A 22,987-nucleotide genomic window follows, 5' to 3' on the forward strand; every position below is an offset into this window, starting at 1 on the left:
TTTGAGTTTCAAATTTGAGTTGAAGGCTCTTTGTTTAATTCCTGTCAATTATCTCAGTCACCACTCATCGAGTCTTTATTATTTATCTGACTTTTATTTCTTTGTTTGGTTAATTGTTTCGATTGTATCCTTACCATACTTTCATTCTCTTAATGTAAATTTTGGGGTTTGCCCCTTTAAATAACTCTTTTATTCAAAAACCATCTAGGGAATCACTCTTGTATTCCTATTTTTCAACTAATTTCCAGGTTTATAAGAACCCATTCTTCATAGTCTTCTACATTTAAAATATTATTCTGCTAAGAGTTTTCATAAAGTCAATTGACCTTTCTAGGCTCTGAGACACTTTAGCTGATCTATGCTACATAAGAACTTCCAATCTTTCAACCAAAAGCTAGATATGCAATGCCAATGGGGTCTAATCTAGTGAAAAAGGACCTTGACTTGCTGATAAGTGGTTTCAAGTTTGAACCCTTGTGACATCTTTTAGTAACACCCCTACCCCTTGTAGTTTAGACTATCGCGTGTATTCAAAAACGCTAGATATACAACTCATCTCATCATCTATAGGCATGTATGCATACAAAGTTCAAATGTTGCATATAAATTCAAGACAAATAGATCCGAATATGCACAAATAGTTCACTACTAAAAAGAAGAGGATAAAAAATAAATCTCACAATCATGATATTTAGGGATCGTCTAAATACTAAATAAAAGAAAATACAACATTCCACATTGCAGATCTCACTCACTCGGTGTGAATACCCTTCTTTTTCTTTTACCATTGAGAGTCCAACATTCGTGAAAGTAGAGGTCTAAGCTGATCATGGAAAGAAAACAAAAGAAAAAAGCATATACATGAAGATCACTTGACCGCATGAAAAAGGTCCCAATGACTCAACACTAGATACATTAATCTAAGATTACAACACAACCAGATCTTCTGGTTCCTCAAATGTACACAAAATATCTCTGTAGGACCTATAAACCTAAGAAGTAGAAAGTCCCTTCGTGTAGGAAAAAACAGTTTCCAGACCAATAATTAAGAATTTATGCCCCGAACTTACCTTTAGAATCACGGTAACACCACAATCATCCCCCTGAAAATGGTTTCTGAAAAGCTTGAATATCTGATTAATGCTCACACCAACCAAAAATTCTATCAAAGTCCAACCCATTTCACCCATCTGAAAACCCGGCCAATTCTGAAGGGCAGCCCATAATCCTTGGCTACAGCGGGCTCCCTCTTTGCAACCTCAGGTTCAGACCACACATACACTCCACGTTCTTGACGACTGCCAGGTACAGTGTTGTCCAGGATGACAGCCACAAGGAATGCAACCACCATGTGTAACGATAGCAATGTGTTCAGCACATAGTTCACCTACAAAGAGAATCTTAATTAGAGTTTATTGGTTTGCAAAATCAATTATGAAGAAAGGTCCAGCTTGTGAAATGATACGTGACAATGATATATAAGCATGTCTTCAAATTGTTTTGGGATATTAGTAGTTTAAATTGTTTGATTTTTCCTATTTTTGTAGGGTCTTCCCTTAGTATGAACACAATTTGAACAGTAGAACAAATATCAGACCAAAAATACAGTAGAACAAATAAAGAAAGGCAGCTGATTTCTATACTATTGTTCGCAATCTCTTAAACTATGCCAGTCATTTTATCTAGTTTTCCTTTGTTTCCTCTAGTAGTTAAAAAACGTAAAATAAAGAGTGGCAGTTGACCAATATTCGTTTCTACCATTCAACAGGGAAAAGCAAATACATGCAGAACAAATGTTTCTTATCGCAGAAGGTCAAGTGGAAGCGTACCCCTCCATATTTGCTGCGGAACGGCCCATGAGAAGCTACAATGTATGGTTGAAAATAACTTGGAACAGATAAGTTGGAGTTTGGAGAGATGCCATATTGCTGAAAGTAGGCCGGTATTGAAAGCGAGAAAAACAAAGATAAGCCAACTATGATAATATTCCGAGAGCTTCCAGCTTCACTATAACGTAGATTGGACAGGCCCAATGCAGCAAGCATCGCCCACATGAAGCACAGCAGTGCGGCAACCATGACTTGGGGAATGGATGCTAGAAAGCCTCCAACTTTACCTGCAAGTATAACATAACAGTAATTAGTTTCAGTGAGAAGCATGCCCTTGATTCTACATTCAACATTGTCTTTTAAGTTGTTCAAGTGGTAATGGATACCAAATCACCTTGATGTGGTGATATCATATAAAGAGAGAGGAAACATTGAAAACAAATGTTGATTCTAAGTTGCTAATAAAGATAAAGATGGTCAGGATCTAATAGCCAATTTCAACAGCTGAAAGGTTGGCTGGGTCCAAGATCATACAATACACAGATATTCTACTATCATCTTGGCAAATTGAATAACGTAATGTGTACAGAATACGATCAAGTTATTTTGAGACCAACCTCAAACCCTTGGATAGATCAATCAGCCCAGAAACCAAAACGACCAGAATCACAAAATTTTATTTGCATATTCTAAATCGAGTAGAAAGAGGACTTAGAAAGTTTACTTGCATGTTCATCAAGTTTCATTAACTTAATTTGATGTACTATGACCCAAAAAAGTCAAACTGATATTTGTGTTCGGCAGACACAAGTAATAAGGATGGAGGTCTTGTCAAATCATTTCATGCTGAATCAACCTTATCTAAAGAAATGCAACTAGAAACTGAAAAGTGACCACAATTTTGAACACCCTCTTTCACCTATAAAACATTTTAGAGAAGAATTAGGCTAAGGCAAAGACAAAGCCTACATTCTTAGAGAAGCTTTTTGGTTGACAACAGTCAAAGAATAACTTCTGGTTCCCAAAGATTGTGCACTTCCTTGAAAATTCATGCCATTTTAGCAGGGTTGCAAGGGTTCTCTCTCTGGGTCTTTTTTGTTTTGTTCAATAGGGACGAACTTGTGTCAAAGACTTCAAGTCTGCAATTCAATATATTCCGGGTCTTTTGCCTTTTGTAATCTACTACCCTTTCTCTTTGTACCCTAACTGATTTCTTATAAAAACTATATCTGAAGACTAATATTTAGCATATTCAAATGTCTGAAAGTAAATCACAAGATTGGCTTAAACTAACCACTGAGGATCCTCATTCTTTTCCCACCCCATGTGCATTATTGTGTACTTCAGGAAGAAAAATAAAACAAACAACAAGAGAAAGAGTTCATAAAAAAAATGCTCGGAGAGTAGTATTTCATGGAAATCACAATCCCCAACCATCATATGCCTCCAACTGTTCTTAAAATGAGCAGGCAAACCTTATGCATATTTTTCAGCAGTAGAGAAACAACAGATGTTAACAATTAAATTTCACAAGAACCAGTGAAGGCCAAATAACAGCAGAATAAGCAAATGGTAATCCCAAAAATTGAATAAAGAAGATTGCGGAGGATATATTACCCAAGCCACAAAGAAATAATCTGAGCAATTGCAATCTTCAAACAACCAGAACCAAATGGATAAACTTGCCATTTTAGATATTCAAACTATGCACTTGATATTGAAATGCTAGTATGCCCAACCAGAAAAGAAACTAATGTCGAAATAGTAATCGTACAGATACTTGTATCAGTACTCGTAGTAGCATGCTATAACAAAATGATCTAAGCATGCACTAAAAATGACAGAAGATTCCATATTTATGTTGTTACAGGCTCATTGTTGCAATTGAAAACAGAAGCTTAACAAACACTTACCGACAAGGGATAAGACAATCAAAACACATGCTCCCAATTCAACAGCTCTACGGCTTCCCATCTTAGTGACAGCTAGTGTGTGCACATTTTCAGTTAAACTTGTGGAGCCTGTTCCAGTACCCCATAGACCAGCCAAGACACTAGAAAGACCTTCCAGACCAATCCCTCGACTAAGAACACCAGGGGTTGGAGGTCTGGAAGCCACCAATAATGAAGATGCATGATAGGAGCCAACCTGACATGTTCATACACAAAGCAAATTCAGCAACCAAAGGAATCAAACAGCATTGCATGACAAATCAAATAAGCAGCATGATGGAACAAAGAATAATGCCTAATGTTGTATCTAATAATTTAGTATTAGTTCAATATTTCCGCTACACAAGTGTAGAGGGCACTCCCAAGGAGGAATTTTCATACAGTGATGTAATTGGGATCTTTAAAGAGTAATATATGTAATCAGATTCATGCTTTTCTAAGAGGAAAATTCAGAACATGGAACAATAGTTATTCACCTAAAAAAAAGCGACTATTACGGAGTTGCTGTTAGCTTACATTCCTACCAACTACATTGTTACAATTTGCAATCTCTTCAATCTCAAAAGTTCTATGGGACCAATGTTAGAACGCTAGACTAATGAAGATGAAAAATGATCAAGAATTAGTCTAGAATTAGGATGTATGTCCAAACCTTCCATTCAGGCAATCAAGCATTCATCTCACACCAAATATAAATTTTTTAGGACCTCACATATAAATATTATTGCCACGTTCATTAAACTTACGAGTCCAACATGTACTTAACAGTGGGCTAGAAAAGAAAAGAGAATATAAAGTTAAAGCTTTAAGAAAAGTATGAACTCCAAGAAAAGTTTATATCCAAAAAAAAGTATAATGCATAACAAATGACAGAAAACTAACCGAATCCACTGATGAGATAATGGAAACCACACACATGATAAAGGCCATTTTCCAGTGGAATACAGGAGTACCCCATTGTAATGGATAGGGAAACCTAAACCACGGGGAAGATCTTAGAGCATGAGAGGTATCAACTCGACAGTGCTTCATCCTCGAAACATGCTTTCTGCAATGTTCAGAAATTATGTTTGATGCAGGTACATTTATATCACAACCTTTGTAGCTATATGCTCCGGCTTCAGTTAGTAGGAAAGCAGCCGACCATGAGATTGCCAGACCCAAAGGAACCTGATAATTTAGATAGATTCTACCACATTAGTTTACAGAAGGCATGCATACAATTATAAAAGAGTATTGAATTTCACAATCCCATTTTCCTCTTCTGTACTCCTCCTCCCCTTGTTTGTGTCCCATGATTCTCCTTTGGTTTATTCAATCCTAAGGCTACAAAGGAAAAGGGAGGGGTACACAGGGAGAAAAGGGGAGTGTGAAAACCACTGCCCTTATAAAATATATGCTGAGATCAATAGTGGTAAAAAGTATTAATACAATATAAATCTGAATCTTTCTAACTCACCGCATATATTAGAAATACACGATGACCAAAAATAGATACCTTCCGTAGGTACTGCAGAAAGTACAACAATAATGAATTAAGTGTTTTGACACAACAGAGGAAAAAAAAACTGTTCACTTGTTCAGCAGCAATAAAATCATATTGAACCTATATGACCAAATACAAATAAAAGGTAGCATAACTAAACTTACAAGAGAAAAGATAACGACCAACAATATCTGCACCGCACCAATCTCAAGACAAGTACCAACTAACGGGAAACCATAGCTGTAGAAAGAAAGTCCAACAGCAGCAATTGTGGGTGACACAACCACTGGATTGATCAACCTGAAAAGTAAAAGGCAAATGAACTGAGGTTGAGTTAATGATTTTGCCATACAAGACCCAATTATTGTGAGTGTTGCACAAAAATCTAAAAAACCAATATGCGAAGGCCCTATGAATTGTGTGGTATAGCATGCATAATAACGAACTCAAACATGTTCTACTGAGATTTCTTTCTTCAATGGCCATATATCATTAAAGTTATAAATAAAAAAAGCCCTCAAACACACAAGAACGAAAACTGACTCTTCGAGACTACCCAGAAAATGAAAGGAAACTGACTCATCTACCAACTAAGCCATGTCAAATGGGTCAAATCCCAAATGCCCATAGTCTAAAAAAACTTGAGACTTATAAATCTAACCGGTGGTTTCAAGGAAGCATCTTATGCTGCTTTTTTCTTCAAACTTCAAAAATGTATACTTCAACAATTTTTTCAAACTCATGGAGGAATCCATACCTATCGGGCCAGAATCGAGAGGTAGCTATTACAAGCCTCAGACATCACTTAAATAGGAGCAGCTCCTATCTACTGAAGATCGCTACATGAGTGATATATAATTTTTTTGTTAAGACATGGTAAGGATGCCAACTATCAGCATAAACACCAACAAACAACTGAAACCATTAATCAATTCCCTCTATACCAAATGAAGAAACTTAAACATACTTTTCCACTCAAGCTCTGATTAGGCAACCCCAGTACATGGCAAGTATTTCAAAGTAAACTATTAAATATTACGCATTTTGATTGTTTCCAAGTAGCAAAAAACTTAAACTATTATATTTATAATATATATGGGTGATTGGGGCTTAAAAATGCTGGAATCATACCTCAAAAATATTGACATTAGTCCACTATATCCAAGTATTGCTTGAAAAGCTGAACCTATTATTATAGCCCCCTGTAGCTCCTTCATGATATGCTTAAAATTCTGCCATGACAAAGGATTACCAGCAGATATTACTAAGAATTCAACAGTAGTGAAATGACAAATCTATTTCAGACAACATGTAAAAGATGAATGAAACTAGTAAAACAAATACATGAAAAAATAAATAAGAGCAGGGATTAAATATCATGAGAAGTGAAATATATACATTGGAAGCATGACTCACTTCCAAACATTACTTTGTAATGTTGTTATTTCATTAATAATCAGAACCTCCAATTTGGTAAAGAGATTTATTGAGAGCTAGAATGCATCATGCTTGTATGTCAAAAGAACCTCTAGTTTAGTGCTAAATTGCAGTTTGAGGGCAAGCATTGAATAACATGAAAATTTAAATATATTGATAGGAGGCTTGACTAATTTCCAAACATTTGCTGTGTAATGTTGAGATTTCCTTCCAAAATGTAGCAGAACCTATATTTCAGGATTGAGATTATTCAAAGCAATTATGCATCATGAGTTTCTGAGTTGATTCAGTTAAACCCAAAACCTGATGTGTATCTGAAAATACCTTTCTTTAAGTACACAATTATGGTTAAATGCATAGACAACCCACTCTTTGGCACTGGCTAACTAAGAAATCTTAAGAGGTTCTTTTCTTGTTTGTGTTATATATATATATATATATATATATATATATATATAGAGAGAGAGAGAGAGAGAGAGAGAGAGAGACCTAAATGATAAGAATGAGGGGGAGTTAACTTTGATACTGTCTTACCTAGAAATTGTTCAGTTGGTCCCTTGTAGGGGGAAAAGGAGAATCTTCAGATTGGAGTGGTCAGGTGTAATTCTCCTGCAAAAGCGCTAATGGACAACTCTTCTCTTTCTTTGCTTATTCCCTCTCATGTAACTCAGAAGGCTCAAGTACCGCCTAAGGTACTGTAGGGTGCTAGCTTGGATAATCGCTCATGGTAGCTTCCATGCTTTTTGACATGGTTCAGAGGAGACGATTTTTTTTCTTGTCTATCTCCTCATTGGTGTGCTATGTGTGAAACAGATTTTGAAGGCTTGGACCATTTGCTTCTTCACTATCCAATTGCATTCTCTTTGTGGCCGATGTTGTTTAGGGAGGATGGCATAAGTTGGGTGATTCCAGTCTCATGCGCTGGTTTTTACAGGAGAGGTTTCTGTTTTTTTGGTGGAAAGAAGAAGGGAATGTATTGGGGAGGTGTGGCGTGATGGCTGGTTTTGGGGTAGTTTGGGTGGAAAGAAATAGAAGGATAGTTGATGAGGGGGCAGGACGTTGATAATTTGTGGAAAAGAGACCGATTTGGGCATAGGACTATTTTCTCTGTTTACTATCTGATTGTAAAGTTATAGTGTCTTAGAGTTTTATCATTGTTGTCTGTTATTTTTATGTAATTTTGTTGTGGCTAATTTTATTTCTTAGAGATTGCTAGTCAAGTCTTATAGGCTAAGAGGACACCTTGTAGAGAGAGAAAGAAAGAGAGTAATAACTCATCCAAGCATACACAAATGTGTGTGCATCTTAATGTACAGTTTATGGGCAAAAGGAATTTAAAAAGAAATAGAGGAAAAAATTAGGAAGATATAAGTTATAACTGATATGATCCACTGAAAGATAGATTTCTAATCACTGAATGTCTTTCATCTTCGCAAGTAGGATAAAGAAATAGTTTCACTGTATATTTGAAAACAAACAACAAAATAAAATTTATCCCTTGCATCATTAAGGTGTACTCTACTGAAAGGATTCTACTAAATTACATCCATGAAAAGACAACACTATAACTATCCACTTTCTCTTTGACTGAAAGCTCAACTATTAGGGTGATAAATGCAAAAAAGGACAGGCACTAAGCTTTCCATCAAACTAAACAAAATCAAGAACAGAAGCATACATTTCCATTGAGTCCTCGAAATTCTGGGGAGTTGATTATCGCCAAAGCGGGAGCTAGGTAAACAAATGAAGGACCCTGTACCAAGGGCAATCTTGATCCAAACGATGTCTGCAAGAGAGTGGTCACTCCCGAAACAAAAAGCACTGTAGATACAACATTTCCAGTATCCTCCTACATAAACTAAATCCAGTCAAATCAAACGATCCAACATTGTACCATCCAGTAAACAAATGTATAACATTAAAAAAAAAAAAAAAGTATATGTTTATAACTACTCACATAAGTCCCACCCATTGCCGGAACTATGACGAGTGGAATTAGAATTATCGAACCCAACATGGAAAGATAATGCTGGAACCCGTAGAGACCAATGGGAACTGAAACATTGTACCAACAAACACAAACCATATCAATCACATGAAAAAACATAACTTTTAAAAAGCAAAAATTGTACTTTCACAATACTTCATGACAAATACACAACTAAACCTCCAAACAATCACAAAAAACATAACCCATTTTGAATTATCCACAAAACCAATCGAATTCTACAACTTACAAGAGTACAAACACCCCCAGCTTAAAAATTATCAATTGAGTTCAATAAAAACACAACACACATATGTACTATACCACATGTAAAAACTGGCAATAAACAATCGGGAGAAAAGACACTCACCAAGACCAGGTGTATCTCTGAGCTCATACTTCATATGCGAGTGCCTAGCCACATTCCCATCATCATCAACACCGTGTGGCAAAACATCAACCACTTCTTCATTCCTCGCAGGCCTCCGCGGCTGTGAATTGGGCTCCGTGGGCCCAGCAGCGGCCTGCCCATTGGGCCCACTGGGCCCATTGGCCGCAACCTTCGACCCTTCATTAGAGTCCTTCCTCCTCTTCACCGTCTGGTCCTTATCCGAAGGTGCCGCTGGAGCCGGTGCAGCCACCTCGCCCTCGGGCACGCCATTCGGAGCCGGTTGAGGCCGGGCCCGTCCAGCTTCGAGATCAGGCTGGGCTTCAGGCTCTCGGGGCCTGGGCGGCGGCAGCGATATCTGACCGGAATCACTGGCATTGGTCTCGCCAGAGAACTTGGGGCGGAAGCCGGTTTTCTTAGCCCAAGAAGAAGGGGGCATTGCGGAGGTGTCCGGAGCGGGAGGCCATGGACCCGGACGAGGTCGGGTTTTCGGGTCGGAGTTTGACATTTTAGGGAAATGGGTTTGTTCAGTCAAGGGAAGTAAAACTAGTGGCGCATAGCTTGAATTGAATGAAATGTCAGCGCAGATCTGAAAATGTACTCCAAGTTTAGGGCTTTTGGAGCAAAGCACAAAGTACAACGCCAATAAAACCCAGAGAGAGAGAGAGAGAGAGAGAGAGAGATGAAGGGTTTGACGCTTAAGTGTTAAAGTGTGTGCAAAGGGGCGAAGAGAGTGAAGTGAGAGAGAGAGAGAGAGAGAGAGAGAGAGAGAGAACTAAGAGAGTGGTGGAGAAGCTAAAACCGCGTTTTTATTATTTCTTTTCTGTCTTAATAATTTTGTTTCCTGAATTTGAAGGATGTGATTTGACAAATATTTTGGATTTTCTTTTGTCTTTTTTAAGAACAACATTATTCTAATTAAATTATGGTTGCCCAAAAAACCGTTCAATCCTTCAGACGGGCCAAATTGAACCATTTTCAAGCAGTTTTGTTCAGTTTTAATATTGTGTAATTGTTCAATAAATAATAATAATCTATATATAGCAAAAGACTTACTAGTATAGTGGTTTATAGTATTTATTTCCTCAAGCAAAGTCCTGAGTTCAATCCTAGATCCGTGTAGTGTGTGTGAGTTTAATATATTATTACCACTTTCAATAGAAAATAATAATCTATCTATATATATAAAGCAAAAGGCTAGTAATAATAATATTGTATAATTTCGGACCGAGTCAAATCAAAATAACTATAGTTTGATTTTAGATGTAAACTGCTTAAATTGTTACTTGCTATCATCATTTACTATGATATTCCACCTTACATATTGATGTCAACCTTTAAGTATGTTTGATAACTATTTAATTTTCACTTTTCATTTTTTTCGAAAACTAAGTACTAAAGTTTGTTTTAAAAAAAAAAAGTTAATACAAGGACTCTTAAATTGTTAGGTTTTTTTTTTTTTTTGGGTACAATTAAATTATTAATTTGTCACTTTCATGGAATGTTGAATGTTAGAGATTTAAAAGTGAGCATGGTGGTTACAATGTTGGCTTTATAAGTATTTGAAACTTTTAAGATGGTAAAGTTGATAATTTTGGTTACAAAAAGATTGATTATTTGGTTTGTATACGATTGATGAGATCAGCTTCAAGAAAATCCCTTTAAGCACAAACATCTAGATAAAAGCAATCTAAGGCTCCCCGTTTGGGATTGATTTTATATATATATATATATATATATATATTCTATTGAGATCCTCAAATAATTTTATTTGAGGGACACCCAGTACCCTATAATTTTTTCCAATGATCCAAACCATTTATCTTTTAGGTCTTCATTCATAGATCATCCTTACAAAAAATTAGACAAATCGGAAATCGTTTCAACATCCAATTGTGTCATACAAAATCAATGAACACGGTGCTTCAAGAAAGTACTAAAATTTCAATAACTCAATTGAATGGTCAAATGATATCGGATTCAAGTGATTTTTTGTAGAGATGATCTTTGAATGTGTATCTACAAAATAGACGGTTTGGATTAGTGAAATACAATGGGTGGGCCCTATAAGGGGTGTCCTCAAATGCTTATTTGAGGATCCTCAATCGCTCTCTGTATATATATATATACGAAAAATCAGCTTCACTTTAAAGTTCAACATTTTAAGATGTTTGGTAAAAATAAAATATGTTAATTATTTTAAAAACAATGATCTCCCCACAACAACTTTTATTGACTTTTGAAAGCTGTTTCACAAGAAATATAGAATAGCCTTTAATGAATTTTTTTAATTCCATATGATACCATTATTAATTTTTAAAAATGACATCGTCTACCATGACCACCGTCACCTCCACCTTTCATCACCACCACCACCTTACCTCCATCTCCGTCACTAACATCACCTTCACCTCCACTTTTACCACCACCACAACCACCACCACATGCTTAGCACATAACACTTTCAACATCATGTATGTTTTAGTCATTATTAATAGTTACAATAATTTTATATTAAAATTTACCAACAACATCATATTCATTTTAGTCATTACTCACAATTACAACAGTTTTATATTAAAATTTACCAAACGGTTTTGACACTGCTTTTTATACTAACATCACTTTAAAAATACTGCTTATAGCTTTAACATTACATCTTATTATTTTCAAAGCACAATAGAATAAGTTCTTTTTTTTAAATGACAACAATTCCAAATTGGCCATAAATCCTCGTCCTTTACCATTGAAAAACAATCCCGCAACAATTTCTCGGAACTCATCCATGATACTCTTTCATCATCATTCATCACTAAACAAGACCAATTCATGTTTTCATCCTAGTTGATGCAATTTATCACTACAGTTTACTTTTATAGAAATTTTGGAGTTTGCATTCCTAATTCAACCAAAAAAGCCGCTTATAAAGGTTCATTACAATAACGGAGAAAACTAACATCAAAATTAAGATAATATGGTGTGCCTCTACTAACGTTCTCGCAAGACCGAAGAAACTCTGGCATAGACATCCCAACTAAAGATTGCACAGTTAGAAGAATAAAAAAGAGACAAAGCTTGAAATAACCAAATCAAAATAATACAAATAAAACTCTCACAAAAGAGAGGTGAAAAACTCTCACAAAGAAGAGGTGAAAACTACATAAGAAAACTCAAAGATAGTTATTGCAACTTATTCCAAAAATAAAGAAACTAAACGATGCCGAATTGTAACCTTCGTTGTCACAAAGCTAAAAAAGATGGTACAATGTTAATAGTGTAGAAAGATGCACACCAATCAACTTTCCTCTTATGCAAATAGTGTGGATACATCGAAAAATAATAGATTCTCGTGAGATCTATTGTAGAATTATGCCAAAAACGAGCCAACGGAACAGAGATGAAGACAATGTGAGAGGGGGAACCAAAGAGGATAGGAACGGAGGAGGTGGAGAGGAAAGGAAAAAGAGGGGAAGAGAGGACAAAAAGTATGTCCTATAACACATTTTTGATAATAGAATAAGTTGAAAATACAACTCCATAAGGTTGTTAAATAGTAAACCTAAAGTCTTATTAAATGTAGGAAATTCTGATATTCCTAAACCTGAACTAATAACAATATATTGAAGCTTTAAATTTCGTATGGAAGGCATAAATCTTACTAGGAAAATAATATCTTAAAAGATTATTAATTTCTAAAATGAAAAACATACATTGATTATTTGCAATCATTTGCTCCTTAGCCTCGTGTTGATTGCCATCATCCTTTTTTTTTTCTCTCTCCAAATCAAAATAAGGAATATTGGTCTCAATATTTTTTCTTGGTGGAACTAGTTTTTATTTTTGTTTGAAAGATACTTTATTAAGGGGAAAACAACCAAGCAAAGACATAAAACATGAGAAAAAACTTAAAAACATAAGCAAGCTTCACATGGTGGCCATAGACACCACCTAGGAGAAAGATAAGAGAAAGCAAAGGACTAGCACCAACACTACATCTGAAATAAAATATCTACACTATTGAATTCTAGGACCGAAGTTTGGGGGTCAAGGAAAGGCCGTCACGTGCCAGAATCTGCACCAAAGAGGGAGGAGGCTATAGTTTGCCCATTGATAAGATCGCACCCTTAAGTTGGTAAAGGCTGCAAAAACATAAGCAACTTGATTTTGGAGACAAGAAACCCACTCTCATCTAATCAAGAGAAAGGAAGTAGCAAGCTTCCTAATCTCTGGGATAATAGGAAAATTCTCCAATCCGCATAATAGTCACATTGCTTAATCTAGTTGATAACCACTTGAGAATCACTTTCAACTATCACATTCCTATGGCCACCCTTATGGGCAAGAAGCAAGCCTCCCAGGATAGCTTCGGCTTCAAATTCAATGGATGTGGACCAGGAAATGAACGTGCTAGAACCGCAAACAAATACATTTTCAGAATTACAGATGATACATCCCACATCTCCTTCCAAGGAAGACCGATGCCAAGCATCATCCATAGGGGCATGCCAAGTGCGAGACAACTTAGTAGTATTTGAGGGGCAAGAAGGTCCAATGGACCCATGAAAAGAGCTCAAAACAAGGAGAGGCGGATCGCCTGAGCACATCAATAGGGCAAGGGCTTCTTCCATAAAAAATGGCAGAGCATCTTTCTTTCCAAATCTCCAAACAAATGAACTCAATGTGCTTCAAATCTCCATACGCCTAGTTTTTCGTGGACATGTGAACCAACCAAGAAACCAGACAAAGAAGGATATACGGTTCACATCGACTTGTAATGAGAGGGGATCCAAACCAAACATAATGAACACATGGACCAACCAAGAAACCAGCTATCAAATGTGTCACCACCAAGGATGCAAAATCCCACACGAAATTCTATGCAAACCTCCCACTTTCACCTCCTTATAAATAGGGAGTAGTATCATGTGAAAAGGGGACTTCTTCTCTCCCTTAGAAGAGGATCCGGGTCTCAAAGCTTAGAGCCGGGGACTCTCTTCTAGATCCCTGGGGATCCAAACCATACACATACACTTCTCCGTGACGTACATTCATGGACAAAGGAGGATGGACATGGTTTACATAGTTTCCTCCAAATTAGAGCAGAACACATACAGAGACAAAGGAGGAAGACGCCAAAGGAAAATATTAATTTTGGCACCACTTTCAAATTTCGTATAGCTTTCCAAACAGACTTGTCAATTTGGTGGGAGGAGTGAAGGGGAAGTAAGCGTAGCCCTCATGATTATTTCTAATGGTATCCACTGCACATAGAAAAAGATCCATCCTTAGTCCAAGGCCAGATAAGACGGTCTCCCAGACTTGGAATTCGTGAGAGGGATGGAATGAATGAAGACGACAACATAAAGATCCATAAATTCTAGATATCCTATCCAAACACAAGCTTCTAGTATCCTAGGTTGATCATTTCATGGACCATTGTGGGGATATGACCCACCACATGAAACAATGGGATGGTGCGCAAAATATTTTCAGGAGGGAGCCAATTGTCCCTCTAAATTTTGACCATCGAACCCCAACATATGATATGTTGGGGATTGAAGAAGTAGGACCCTATAATGTTCTTCAAGTAGTAACTGATAGTGCAAGTAATTATGTCGCATCTAGAAGAGAGATTGGAAAGGTAAACGAGCATATTTTTGTTGGCGAGTCCTTACTTAGTTAGGATTTTGGTTCTTTACTATATTAGAATTTTGGTTACTTACCCATTTGTCTAGTCGTATTATAATTGAGATTTATTTTCTATTTTATTTAGAGTTAATACATCTTTGTACTTTCTTATAAATACCTCTATATTGGAGAAGAATAAATATATGAGATATATATGAAATAACTGAAAATTTGCCTTACTTTGTTTGACTTTGTATCAGAGCCTTGTTCTCTTGTGACATGTGCTTGTGTTCTCCTTGCAATTTAAGGTGCTCTCCTTCCCTCCTTCTTCAAAGGGGGAGGGGGAGTGAAAATGATATGTTTATTGATGTATCCCCCATTACCTTGATGTATTCCCATCAAAATATAGCCTATTTCTTCACTCCAACGACCCATTTCTCTACAGGGGAGAGGGGGAATGAAGAAAATTTTTTTCACTGAATTAGGAGGAATTCTCCTTTGTCATTGTTGATGATGTTGATGTATTTCGATCCGTCTCTACAACATAAAAAACCCTAACCTAAACACTACCTATTTTTGATGCACTATATACCTAGTCTATAATCCTAGCCTACAGCCGCCGTCTACCTTACCATCGTCGATGCCACCTACCTTGCTATTGTCACCGCTGCCGCCACCCCGCCATCCATCACCATGTCGAAAGTTGATGCCTTTATTTCTTCACCTGCTTCTAGTTATACTTCACATACTGCTTCTCATACCCCTATTGTGATGGTTCATATTGAATCATCCACCAACCTATTCTTGGGATTCAAATTTAATGGACCCTTCTGTCGTGCTTATAGGGTTTATGTGTTCTATCTTACCTACTATTGTGCTTATAGGGTTTATGTGTTTTGCCTTACCTATTGTCGTGCTCAAAAAGTTTTTGTGTTCTACTTTTATATGTTCTGCTATGTGCCTTATTTGTTAAAGTTTTCTCTTGTGTTTCTACTGCGAACTTTGATTTGGCTTGTCAGTTGTTTCACTCATGGTTTACAATAAGACCTTCTCTATAATTGTGACATTCTCTATAGTTGGTTAATGTTGAGTATGGTGTTCTATGACTCGCTTGTCAATTTGAGCATGCGAAACATCTTTGGGGATAATGTTGGCGAGTCCTTATTTAGTTAGAATTTTGGTTCCTTACTATGTTAGAATTTTGGTTACTTACCTATTTGTCTAGTTGTATTATAATTGAGATTTATTTTATATTATAATTTATATTTATTTCCTATTGTATTTAGGGTATACAACTTTGTACTTCCTTATAAATACCTCCATATTGGGGAAGAATACATATATGAGTATATCTGAAAATTTACCCTACTTTGTTTGACTATTTTTTGGTCTCCATATGTTGTTCATACCTTAAATCTCATTTTAAAAATCTTGCATAAAAATTTGGGTGGCTTACAAATATTTATAAATCTGGAAAGTCAATTGTCAATCTGTTTTGTAAACTACACACATGCTTTGACAATTTTTAAGAGTGTCACATTTGGCGTTACTAAAAGTAGCTATAACAATATTTGCGTCACATTTTATCTTGTTAAAGAGGCTGGTTGGTTGTAGAGAACCTTTACAAACTACTGTTATTCAAAGAGCATGGAAAGATTTGTTGAAAAATTTAGATGAAAGGCAAAATGAATTTAGCTACTATAGTTCAAAATACCATGCAAGATGATAATTTTTGGGAACATGTTGAGGCAATATTAGATTTCATAAGGCCAATTTATCTGGTGGTAAAATTTGATGATGGTGATGATCAAAAGATGGATGAAATTTATGAAAGAATGAATAATATACTTGGCAAAATAAAAGATATTATGGCAAGTGGAATATATGACATATATTTTCCTAAGGTTGAAGAAATTGTGCTTCATATGTGGGAAAAGATGAATATTCCCATGCATTGTCTTGCATTTGCCTTAACACTGAGGTTTCATGATAGAGTTTATTTAAGTCGAATAGCACCATTGGGTGTGGCTAGAAAAAAGCCCTAATGGAGACATAGAAGTGATGATAAATGTTGTGAAAGCCTTTGATAGGATATCAGAAACTCAAGCGGTGGCTCGTTTGCTACGAGGACAATTTGCTAGCTTCCATCAATGATAAGGTTTTTATGGTTCACTAGAGGCTCAAACAGATGTTGTGGTTATGGATCTCATTGATTGGTGGTCAACATATGATGCAGAAACATCATAATTAGCAAAGGTCACTAAAAAGGTATAAATTTAATTTTAATATTTTTAATTATTATTTTTTAATCTAAAATAATTTATTTATATATATATTTTATACAAATGATAAAGGTGTTGGCTCAACTGACATCAAGTTCATCGGTAGAAAGAATTTGGAATACATATTCTTACATCCATAATGTGAAGAGAAACTAGTTGAATTTTGCAATAGATGATCAATTCGTTTATATCCATTCTAATATCCGTCTCCAATCAAGTTTCAGTGAGAGCTACAAAGATGGGCCTATCAAGAAATGAGATATTAATCTAAAATCCTCTTTTTTAGATGACTCTGCTCAAAAATTGGAGGAAATGAGATGATAAGGGTTGGAGGGCGATTATGTAGGTGTTCACAACCAAGCATCATCCTCACCGTCCTCTATGCCCAGTCACTTTCCTCTTGGAGAGATCTCAACCACAAGGACTAGTGCAAAAGCGAAGGGGAAACAACCAGTTGGCTAAAGTTGTTATTTTTATTTTAAGTATTTTCAATTTCCTGTTTTGTTTGGTTTGAAGTTTCAACAATAAACTTTAATTTATGTTTCTGGATGGAAATTTTAATTATGAACTTATTTATTTTATGAATAAATGATTTTTTATTTATTCAATAAGTTATGTATTTTATCGTTAAATGTATTGAAAGAACCATGACTTTCATTATACCAATTATTGAACAGTCCCATTCTCCTAGACCCTAGGGTCCAAGGAAGTTTTGGTCACTCACCCTTGGATCTAACTAAGGGTTAAGAAAAAATTGATTTATAAATCAATATGTCATTATTTTATTATTTTTACTGTAAACAATATTAATTTAACGTAAACAAAAACAAAAATTTTAAAAAAGAAAAAAACCACGCCAACCAAAACACCCTTTCTCTCAGAAAACCAAGAACATGTTCTTCCTCCATTGTCGTTCACAACTACCTTCAACTTCGGCGTAGCAGAAGGAACCAAATTCTGAGCCATCAAGCCATCCCTTCACACTTTAATGTGATTGAATTTCAAGGACCCACATTTTTCTGTTGTTCTTTGCCTTTGTGACCAAATTTATGTTTATAAATGTTAGATTTGAATGATTCATGAACCCAGTTTGGGAAAACTTCAATTTTTTACAAATAAATTTTGGGTATTTTTTTTTTCCAGTTCATGAACCTAGACTTGGATTTCTACAACTATATTGTATTTTAATGAAAGGTTCATGTTTTCTTATTCACTAGGCATGAATGAGAAAGATGACTGGCGTCGGAGACGACGGTCTTAGATGCAGATGAGTTTTTTGTTCATATTTTTCATCTATGATATTAAACTCTTCTTAAAAAAAAAATGTTTTAATAACCAAAATAGTATTTTACTATAGTAAAAAAAATAAAAATAAAAAATGACATATTGATATTTAAACTAGTTCCTCAACCTTTAATTATATCCAAGTGTTGGTAACCACAATTTCCTTGGGCCATAAGGTCCATGATAACGAAATTGAATTCTTGAAACCAGAAGTAGTATTTTTATTATATTGACACTCACCCACCCACCCAACCTCTAGTACATTCCCGCACTTCTGCCTATTTGCCATGACAAAGGATAATAGCAAGTAAGGGCGGTTACTGTTCACTTGAATAGTGTCCCTATATCAATTATTTTTGTGTTTTTCCATCCATTGTCATGGCAACTCAATAACAATTACTATTCACATAGAATTAATTTTATTTATATATAATGAGATTAATAAATAAAAATGTGCTGGGTATATATAATATTTTTTTTGAATTTTTTTGATAATTTTTCAGAATTTTTTTATAAAAATTTTATAAAAAAATTTCTTCATTAGGCAGCAACTTGGGCTAGCTTGCCTTGGGCCTTGCCCGGCTGGGTGTCACCGCTGGAGTTGATTTTGGGAGACTAAAAATCAAATATTTTCCTTCCCCTAGGGTTTTAGTAATGACCAAGAATCAAACGGGTGCTCATCAGCTCTAGCACTCTCCCTCGGGTGCCCTCGATTGCTTGTCTGCTGTCGGCGGTCAGGTACTGTTCTGTAGCAGCGACGTCGTCTATCAGGTACTGTTCTCTCCTCTGGAACTGAGACGTTAAATTTTTCGTTCAAGATCGATACCGTACCGCGATTGGGTACGCTCGATCCAGATCGAAATTCGTAGGGGGTGAGCGAATTAGGCAACTTTGATTCGTGATACTACTTAGCAGAATCCTTATAATCATTTAGGACATAATTGATGTATGGATTCGGATAAAAATCTAAAGAAGTCCATTTAGGGTTTAGTAATGAATTTCATTCCTCTGCTAATTTTTAATGGTAGTGTACTTATTTCTTTTTTTCTCTCAGAAATAGTTATATATAGTCAAAGGACACAATGAGGTTGGAAAAATGCTGGTTTTGCTCCTCTACAGTATATCCTGGACATGGGATTCAGTTTGTTCGTAATGATGCAAAGGTAAAGTTTTTATATACTCTCTACTGAGGAAAACAAAAGTTGTTGTACTCTTGTGTAATAGAATTTTCAAACATAAACCATGTAATGTTAAGGTTGATGAGATAGTTGAGTTATGGGGATTGTATTCGGTTTTGGACATCTACGTCTTCAGACTTTAGGGAGTTTACCTTTTATTTAATATATTTTGATCGGAAGGCAGTAGTATCGTAGAGTTTTAGATGTTCAAGTGAATTGTGGTAAGGGGTGTCTTAGTTGTATGATTTTGTTGGTTGTATATTTGGTGGATCTCTTGTTCACCTATATGCTTTCTGGTTCTTTAATAGAATTCTTTGTTTCTGATAAAAAGAACAAAACACGTGGACCATGTCATTGCTATGTGGTGATGCATTTTCAAACTTTACCTTTGACAACCAAATTTAAGAAGTTTGAAAATTTTATTGATTGCAGCTGAACCTGGGTTTTCCAGTCCTACAATCAATCGCTGCCTGATTTACGTTGGTTGGGTTGATAGGGATGCTATTTATGTGCATATATATGAAATTGATGCCAGGATGAGTCGATTTGTTTGGCATCAGCTTGGGCCTCTTGTTTTTGTTTTTATGTTTTTGATTGAGGTACTCAGTTTGAGCTAATTTCTTGATCATTTAATCCAAATTCATCCACATATAGCTTGCATGTTTTTACTCCCTATGGTTTGACTGTGAAATGGATGATGGCTATTCATTTTTGTTTGGGATTCTATAGTGAGTGAGCAATGTCTAAGTGCCACTATGGACTTAGCTCACCTTCACATTTCCTTTTATGTTTGGCATAATTACCTGAAAGCCATTCCTCTTGTAGATTTTTCGATTCTGTAGATCCAAATGCCACAAGAACTTTAAAATGAAGAGGAATCCTCGCAAAGTAAAATGGACTAAGGCCTATAGGCGTTTGCGTGGAAAGGATATGACACAGGTAAACAACCTGGTGATTTTATTATTCACACTTTATATTGGGACTGTTGAAAAGCTGGGTTAATATCCTGCAAGTCTTATTTACTCTTTGCATTTTTTTGTAGGACTCAACTTTTGAGTTTGAGAGAAAGAGAAATAGGCCTGAGAGATATGACAGAAATCTCACAGAAAACACCCTCAAGGCCATTAAGAAGATCGACAAAGTCAGAATTGTCAGAGAGGAAAGACACCATGAGAAGAGGTACTTTCCTCTTAATTTTAACCTATAGTAGAAATAGTACAACATGTTTTTGGTTTTCTTCATTTTAACAAATTTGTGAAAAACTTGAGCAGGATGAAGGGACAAGAAAGCCAAGGAGAACAGAGAGGCAGTAAAAGAGTTGGAACAGAGCATCAGCTTGGTCAAAGCGCCAACTGCACTTCAACATGATCCATCACTCACCTTACCGATCAAAGTCAAGGTTTCACAACAGCAACCCGAGAAAACTGTTGCCATGATGGAGTAATTATATTGTTCAAGATGTCGGTTTTCTCCATTTTACTATTTGGGGGTTTTAGATGGTTGCACTTGTGGTTTTGTGTGTCTTCCTGTGCCCACAGTTCCAACAAGTAGATTGAAGTGTTTATCCTGTTTTCCTTTTCATCTACTCGTAGCTGCTGATTTTATTTTTGCTTTTTGGGTCACTAATCTGGTGTAAACATTGTTAACAAAATATTTCATAGAGGAGTTTTTGAATTCCGTAAAACCTTTAAAGATTTTAAATCTACTTAAAGGCATAAATAAAGAGCATAAAGAAGCAACTCGTTCTTAGTGCATTATAGTACTTAGGAATCCAATTCCAGAGCCTACTTCTTAATCATATTCATTTACAAGATAAATATATACTACTAAGGGAACGCAAACCCTCCATTTGGATGAAGGAATTGAAAATTACATAGAATTCTAAAATGACAGAATTTAAATTTTCATAATTTAAATTTTTAGCAATTGAAGATTTCAGTGTTCGGATTTATGTATGTTGAATTTTGTAAATGACACTATAAAAATTGTGAAATGACGTCTATTTTGGTGGAAATTAAACTTAGGAATTTGATGTCCCAATTTTTACAATTTTTTTCTAAAAGAAGCGTCATTTATTAAATTCGGCGCTTTTTAAGTTGTCTAAAACCTAAAAACCAAGCAGGGGAAATTGTCAATTTATTCTCTTAAATTCCCGATTTTTACTAAATTCTGAGTTATTTTGTCAAGAGAGCTTGTGATTGCTTTTCATAGCGGAAACTGATTTTCTTGGAGTCATCTGCAGACCAAACAAAGGTTCCACGAAGTTTTTGCTCACTCTTGAGCCGGTGACAGGCAGTGAAAAAACCATTCTCAGGGGACAATCCACCACTCCCATCACTGATAAAGCTTGCCAAGATCTTCCCACCATTGTAATTTGTTGGAGCTTTGCGTCTTGAAAATTATCGATGGACTCAGCCACGGTGGTGCCCTGATCATATGCGTAAAACTGGAAATTCACGTAGTCTATCAAATGGCCATAGCTTTTCCACAAAGCCAGGTAGTGGCTCGGAACTTGGTCATCATCAAATGGAGCAATGGAAGCAAATGAGATCACTCCAGTGTTCTTGAGGGTTGTTATAAGCCTTCCAATGCACACAGAAAAAGGTATCGGGTCTGCTCTAAAATGCTCGTAATCAATGTCAATTCCATCCAAATTATACTGTTGGATGATGCTTGTGAGTGAAGAAACAGCATTAGAAACCCACGGGTCAATTGAGGAAGGCTTTAAGTAAGCAGAGCCACAATTCACACAGTCCCCTCCTAGGCTCAAGGCCACTTTGACATTTGAATGCTGATTTTTGATGGAGGAAACTTGGGAAGGGCTAATGTTATCGGAGTGCCAAAAGACATTGAATTTTCTATTGGTGGGGGAAAGAGCCTGAGGTGTCATAGTCTATGGAAAAAGAGAGAATGAAGTGGAATTCAACATTTGGGTTTATGGGGACACCAGAAAACTTGACATTGATGAATTCAGCTCCTATGTATTCTCTAAAGAGATCTGAGTGTGCTGGGGCTGCTTGGATTGATGTGGTAGATGTGAGGAGGGCTTGAAGGAAGAAAAGGGTGAAGATGAGCTTAAGCTTTGGAAGTGCCATTGCTAATATATAACTAGTGGGGTAGTCAACTAGACTCCAATTTTATTTTTAACAAAACCCACTTCAACGATGTAGTTTCTGTGGGAGCATATATTTTGGCGATCAATGAGCGGGTGACACGTGGAAAAGATAAATTTCCTAGGTCAATTATTTACCCTAATTATTTAGGGAAATTATAATTGATTTAAGATGAGAATATATCCCAAAATTAGGGATGAGATTTGCACTGAATCTCCTTGATTAATTCTAATATCTTATTTTTGGGTAAGAATAATCCTAATTAAATAAGGATTATTTCTCAAACCCTAGCTTACAAGGAGCACTATAAATACATGGCTACTTGACACATATGAGGTAATCTGATTTTTACCTAAGAAACCCCCCCTCTCTCTCTCTCACTACTCCGACCACCACTACACAGCTCCGGCCACTCGGTTCTCT

At 36.0% G+C, this 22,987-nt stretch overlaps 2 protein-coding genes and 1 pseudogene across 4 annotated transcripts; 1 reads left to right on the forward strand and 2 right to left on the reverse strand.

Annotated features, from left to right (window-relative positions):
- Positions 1–630: 630 nt before the first annotated feature.
- On the reverse strand, positions 631–9,884 carry NAT12 (nucleobase-ascorbate transporter 12). 2 transcript variants are annotated; one of them, XM_008228942.3, is made up of 10 exons: positions 9,062–9,884; positions 8,662–8,759; positions 8,383–8,553; positions 6,399–6,499; positions 5,432–5,567; positions 5,241–5,291; positions 4,664–4,951; positions 3,743–3,977; positions 1,830–2,116; positions 631–1,387 (listed from the first exon to the last, which is right to left on the reverse strand). In XM_008228942.3, exons 1-10 carry the CDS (start codon positions 9,585–9,587, stop codon positions 1,166–1,168), a joined length of 2,115 nt encoding a protein of 704 aa, XP_008227164.1. In that variant the 5' UTR covers positions 9,588–9,884; the 3' UTR covers positions 631–1,165. The 2 variants fall into 2 exon arrangements, with proteins under 2 accessions (XP_008227164.1, XP_088902554.1); XM_089046428.1 differs by lacking the exon at positions 5,241–5,291 and having other exon boundaries at positions 9,062–9,882.
- Positions 9,885–18,869: 8,985 nt separating this feature from the next.
- LOC103326717 (putative ribosome biogenesis protein RLP24) lies at positions 18,870–21,135 on the forward strand. Of its 2 annotated transcripts, none has more exons than XM_089043939.1 (4): positions 18,870–19,044; positions 19,334–19,436; positions 20,277–20,390; positions 20,494–21,135. In XM_089043939.1, exons 2-4 carry the CDS (start codon positions 19,356–19,358, stop codon positions 20,656–20,658), a joined length of 360 nt encoding a protein of 119 aa, XP_088900065.1. In that variant the 5' UTR covers positions 18,870–19,044; positions 19,334–19,355; the 3' UTR covers positions 20,659–21,135. The 2 variants fall into 2 exon arrangements, with proteins under 2 accessions (XP_088900065.1, XP_088900064.1); XM_089043938.1 differs by having other exon boundaries at positions 18,873–19,044; positions 19,328–19,436.
- Positions 21,136–21,579: 444 nt separating this feature from the next.
- LOC103327666 (chitinase 2 pseudogene) lies at positions 21,580–22,549 on the reverse strand (annotated as a pseudogene).
- Between the last annotated feature and the right edge of the window lie 438 nt (positions 22,550–22,987).

The sequence above is a fragment of the Prunus mume genome, linkage group LG1 (genome assembly GCF_029339155.1).
Source record: "Prunus mume cultivar Tortuosa linkage group LG1, ASM2933915v1, whole genome shotgun sequence".
Classification (NCBI taxonomy): Eukaryota; Viridiplantae; Streptophyta; class Magnoliopsida; order Rosales; family Rosaceae; genus Prunus; species Prunus mume.

Coding starts and splice junctions, on each gene's coding strand:
- LOC103326717 (XM_089043939.1), top strand. CDS start 19,356: ATGAGGTTGGAAAAATGCTGGTTTTGCTCCTCTACAGTATATCCTGGA. Junction 19,437..20,276: donor TTGTTCGTAATGATGCAAAG/GTAAAGTTTTTA, acceptor TTCCTCTTGTAG/ATTTTTCGATTCTGTAGATC. Junction 20,391..20,493: donor GTGGAAAGGATATGACACAG/GTAAACAACCTG, acceptor ATTTTTTTGTAG/GACTCAACTTTTGAGTTTGA.
- NAT12 (XM_008228942.3), bottom strand. CDS start 9,587: ATGTCAAACTCCGACCCGAAAACCCGACCTCGTCCGGGTCCATGGCCT. Junction 8,760..9,061: donor CAGAGATACACCTGGTCTTG/GTGAGTGTCTTT, acceptor ACAATGTTTCAG/TTCCCATTGGTCTCTACGGG. Junction 6,500..8,382: donor TTCGAGGACTCAATGGAAAT/GTATGCTTCTGT, acceptor TTGTCATGGCAG/AATTTTAAGCATATCATGAA.